Source organism: Tupaia chinensis, unplaced genomic scaffold (assembly GCF_000334495.1).
Source record: "Tupaia chinensis unplaced genomic scaffold, TupChi_1.0 Scaffold139466_1, whole genome shotgun sequence".
NCBI classification, from domain to species: domain Eukaryota; kingdom Metazoa; phylum Chordata; class Mammalia; order Scandentia; family Tupaiidae; genus Tupaia; species Tupaia belangeri.
The window spans coordinates 456,748-461,371 of NW_006199351.1; the positions used below are offsets into that span (position 1 = coordinate 456,748).

General features: G+C 34.1%; 1 protein-coding gene across 1 annotated transcript in view; it reads right to left on the minus strand.

Moving 5' to 3' along the window:
* The window catches only part of LOC114004645 (cilia- and flagella-associated protein 47-like), a 26,688-nt gene that overhangs the window by 10,724 nt on the left and 11,340 nt on the right, over nucleotides 1–4,624 (minus strand). The window contains exon 3 of the mRNA XM_027765695.1: nucleotides 3,660–3,821. Within this exon, the coding sequence (XP_027621496.1) occupies nucleotides 3,660–3,821 (162 nt within the window). The remainder of the gene's footprint in view (nucleotides 1–3,659; nucleotides 3,822–4,624) is intronic.

A 4,624-nucleotide genomic window follows, 5' to 3' on the forward strand; every position in this document is an offset into this window, starting at 1 on the left:
ATCCTCTTTCCCACCCTTAACTGTTCATCCTCTCCTGGTATCTACACTTGCTGTCTCTGTTATTACATCTTCTGATATTTTGGTTTCTGTCAAAAAGTGCAGATGTTCAGTATATATTGAGCGGGGACATACAAAGTCTTTCTTTCATAGTCTGGCTTGCTTCACATAGCATTAAATCTTCTATATTCATCTGCTTTGTGGATATCCACCTGCAGAAAAATGAAATTAAATGCCTATCTCTCACCATTGACTAAAGTTAACTCAAAACAGATCAAAGATCTAAACATAAAAAGATATAAACTCAAAGTATAAAAGTACTGGTGGAAAACATAGAGAAAACTCTTGAAGACATTGGAGTTGGCAAATATTTCTTAAATATGACCTCTAAAGCACAGGATATAATCCCCAAAAAATAGACAAATGAGACTACATCAGGTTGAAAAGCTTCTGCACAGCAATGAAAACACTAATCAGAATGAAGAGTCAAACCTTGGAATAGGAGAGAATATTTGCAAACTATGCTTCAGATAAGGGTCTGATAGCCAAAATATATAAGGAACTTAAACAGTTTACCCCCCCACACACACACACAAAACCACACCCAATTAAAAAGTGTGCAAACTGAGTTCAACAGACAACTTTCCAAGGAAGACATGTAAAAGGGCATGTGAAAAAAAAGTTCAATGTCTCTTATCACAAGAGAAATGCAAATCAAAACCACTATGAGATACTATTTAACCCCAGTCAGAATGGCTATGATTAAAAAAATAATGAACAGCAAGTGTGAGTAATTTCACTCCTGGATATCCACCTAAAGGAGTACAATCAGTCAGAAAAACACTTGCACATCCATGTTTATTGCAGCATTACTCAGAATTGTTAAGACATGGAATCAACCTAAATGCCCAAGAATGTATGACTGGTGTGAAAAAATGTAGCACAAATACACTATGGAATACTATCCAGTCATTTAAAAAAATGAGAACCTGTCATTTGATTCAAAATATTTTTTTCTCTTCCAATAATAGGTTTTAGATAGCTTAATAGATCAATCAAATATATTAAAAAATACCTAACAGTAATAGTGCTTAATCCCACTTATTGAACATTTTTTAAGTTCTTGGTATTGTGCTAAGTAATTTACATAAATTGCATTGTTTATCCTCATGTAACATTATGAAGTATATTTTACTATCCCTTTCTTATATGAGAAAATAGAGGCTCAAAAAGGAAAAATATACCTGAAGGTCACACAGGTATTTGGAGATTAAGCAAAGATTTATTTGTAGTTCTGATCGATTGTAAAATCAACATGTTTTTCACTAGAATATTATATTTTTAACCCTAAGAGAAATTTTGGTTCATATAGTCAGCCTCCACCAATTTTGTGTTCTATCTATGTCATAGGTCATCTTCTGACTTACGATTGAATAATCTCAACAAGGTGGAACTTCTGGATCCTCAAATCCATTACCAAATTCAATTGGCTTTACCTCTGCAAAACCTCTCCAGTCTATTCACTTTCCCTTTCTTTTCTCCCTCAAAAAAATCCAAGCAATTTCTGGACAATGGAAATAACCACTTAACCAACTGGTCTACCACCATTTCGCTCTTATTCTTTCCTCATCTATTGTTCACACATTTCTATTTTGTTTTGTTTTCTTTTGTTGATTTTATTTATTTATTTATTTTCTTACATTTAATCACTGGACATCTTTACAGTGTTTGCCCCAGAGTGAATAGGGTGCATGTTAGTCAAGTCAAAGACATTACCATCAACAGATAACTTTTCTTTTTTTAATCTATTAAATGTTTCATTTGTTTTTCTAAGGTGTTCCTTTCGAGATCACTCTGCTGACTTAATGACTTTCCATTCCTCTCTGTATAACAGAAAATGTCTTGCCATTAACTTTAAGGTCAGAACTGTAAGTGCTGGCTTGCTAAGATCTGATCCAGTTTACCTTGTTGCGTTGCCTAGTTATTAATTTAGTGCTCTTTTATTTTTAAGCAAGTCCAAGGTTGGACAGTGAATTTTATAGTCACCCTAAATCATAAGGTCTTTCATCATCTTGTCCAAATATAAGTAATTATCTCATTTGACAGTTTGTCATTTATTTTGACTAAATGTATAGAATGCATTCATGCATACCCAGTACCTTTGCAGCCTGAGCCATCATAAAACAGAAAACATCAATTTTAGAAATAATAAAAACCGATAAATTAAATTCTCCCTTGTCATATTCTTTCTTCTCAGGTCTTGTGCAGTGTCAATAGGGAATGTGTTTGTTACGATCCAGTAACATGAAACCCTTCTTTCTCCACTCATGTAAGCTTATCTCTCTGTGTAGAACGAACAATCTTACTCTTATTATGAAGAAATCCAACCTAAATAAACCATGTAGTTAAAAAAAAAGAGTAGTTAGAATCAGTTCTCAAAACTTTAAATATAAATTTCCAGGCCAGTCATAGAGGCATAGAAGTATTGCAATGTTCCACAATGATGAGGCCACACAGGATGGTCTGGGTTTATGTCTTGAGGTATTCTCGTGCATATTGAGCACATGTATATGTGTGCCCATAAACCTGGATAACTGAGACTAAGGGGTGGAATGTGGCATGGGGACTCTGTTGGAAGTATCTCTCTCTTTCCTATCTCTCTCCTTAATGTAAAATAAACAATTTTATGGAGCACTTATATACAATTTTAATGTATTTAAAATATATTGTGCAAGATTCTGTTTCTATTGACTGTGTGAGGTAAACAGATCTTCTCCCTGTCCCCAGGAACAATCATAAAGGTGGGCAATTGTTACAAATAATCATTTCAGCATTGTGGAAATTGACCAAACATTTAAAAAAAAACAAAGACTTGAGGGATGGTTATTCATGAAATCTACTGAACTTTGTATAAAGATGGTACAAATAGTCATATGCAAAAGGCTATATAATGAAATTTCATTTATGTCAATATATAGAAAAGGCAAGATAATAAAGATGGAAAGAAAATTCAGTGGTTGAAACAGGTTGGGAATAGGACTTGACTGCAAAGGAGCTCTAAGAAAATTTTTCGGGAAAAGTTTTAAATCTGGTATATGGAGATGACTGCAAACTATTTTATAAAAGTGTATTAAAAGGGACACTTACAAAGGCTAAATTTTATGGTAAATACCTTATACCTGAAAAACACTGTAAAAATATTTTTTACATGAGAGATAGGTAAAAGTGTTGTTGTCATATTGCCTATGTAATAACAAGATAACAAGTAAAATAAAGATAGCTATAGTTGAGCAGGAAAATAGGACAGAAGATGGGATAAATGTAGGTTACACAATCTTCCCTACTTACTTAAACCTTTTGCTATCTCAACACTATTAAAATTTACTAAAACATATTCTATCTATCTATCTTTTAAAAGATACTAAATTTTATCATCTATTTACATTGTTTTCTCTCTTTTTGGTCTTCATTTTTCTACCCTATTGCTTATTTTTTAAATTAAAATCTAAGAAGTCTATACAGCTTTGAGTCATAGATGCAATACTGCTCTTACTTAACTAGCAAAAGAGAACCTATATGATTTTCCATCTTAAATTTCATTCTACAGTTAAGCATAAATTTCCTTGACAAAACCAGTTTCAAACTTTTGTTAGATATATTACCTTGTCTGACTTGACACCCTAAAGTCAATCACAGCTTCCTTAAATAAACCAACTCCTTCAAAGTCAATAACATCATCAACATCAGGCTCAGTAGCAGTCAACAGTATAGGAAACTTCCAGATCCCGTCTGTTACGCACTCAATTTTCAATGTAACCTTAGTCCTTGAATATAAAAAGATATGTTAAAAAGATACTACAAGAAAACAAGCAAAGAGAATAAATATAGAAAATCAATATATAAGGTCAAAATGAAAGTAAGCTATATAATTTCAGTAAAAGCACTGAGACTTTCTTTTTCTTGAGAGAGATTTTTGCTATAGGACATGTGTGCTGTAGACTTGTGTCTCCAAAGAGACAGAGAGATAGAAAGTAAGAAATTATCCCCCTAGGGAGATAGCCACGCCACAATCCCATCTCCATTCTCCTCTCAAGATTTTGAGCACACACACACACATACTCCTGGCATACGTTTTAAGCTACCAGGTCTGAGACTCAAACTGTGGTTGACTATGTGGGAGTCCAACAACATAACCATTATGACATCTGCTGGTCCCTTTTTTTTTTTTTTGAGAGGTTTTTGCTATAGGGTGCATGCACTGGCCAGAAAGACAGAGAGAAACGGAGAGACAGAAAGCGAGAAATCACCCCCCAGGGGTGATAGCCATGCTGCAATCCCTTCTCCTCCATTCTCCTCTTGGGATCTTGGACACACATGCACACGCACCTGGCGTAAGTCTAAGCCACCAGGTCCGGGACTACGAACCATGGTCGACTACATAGGAGTCTAGCGACATAGCCATTATGCTAACTGCTGGTCCCCCTCACTGGGAATTTTAATTCTTTTAAAAATGTAGACAAATATTAATTTCATTTTAGAAATAGTTTCTAGGTCTTACTTTGTATTTTCTTTTTCTCTTTGTGGTAACTTTTTTTTTTTTTGGAGAGGTTTTGCCATAGGGCACGTG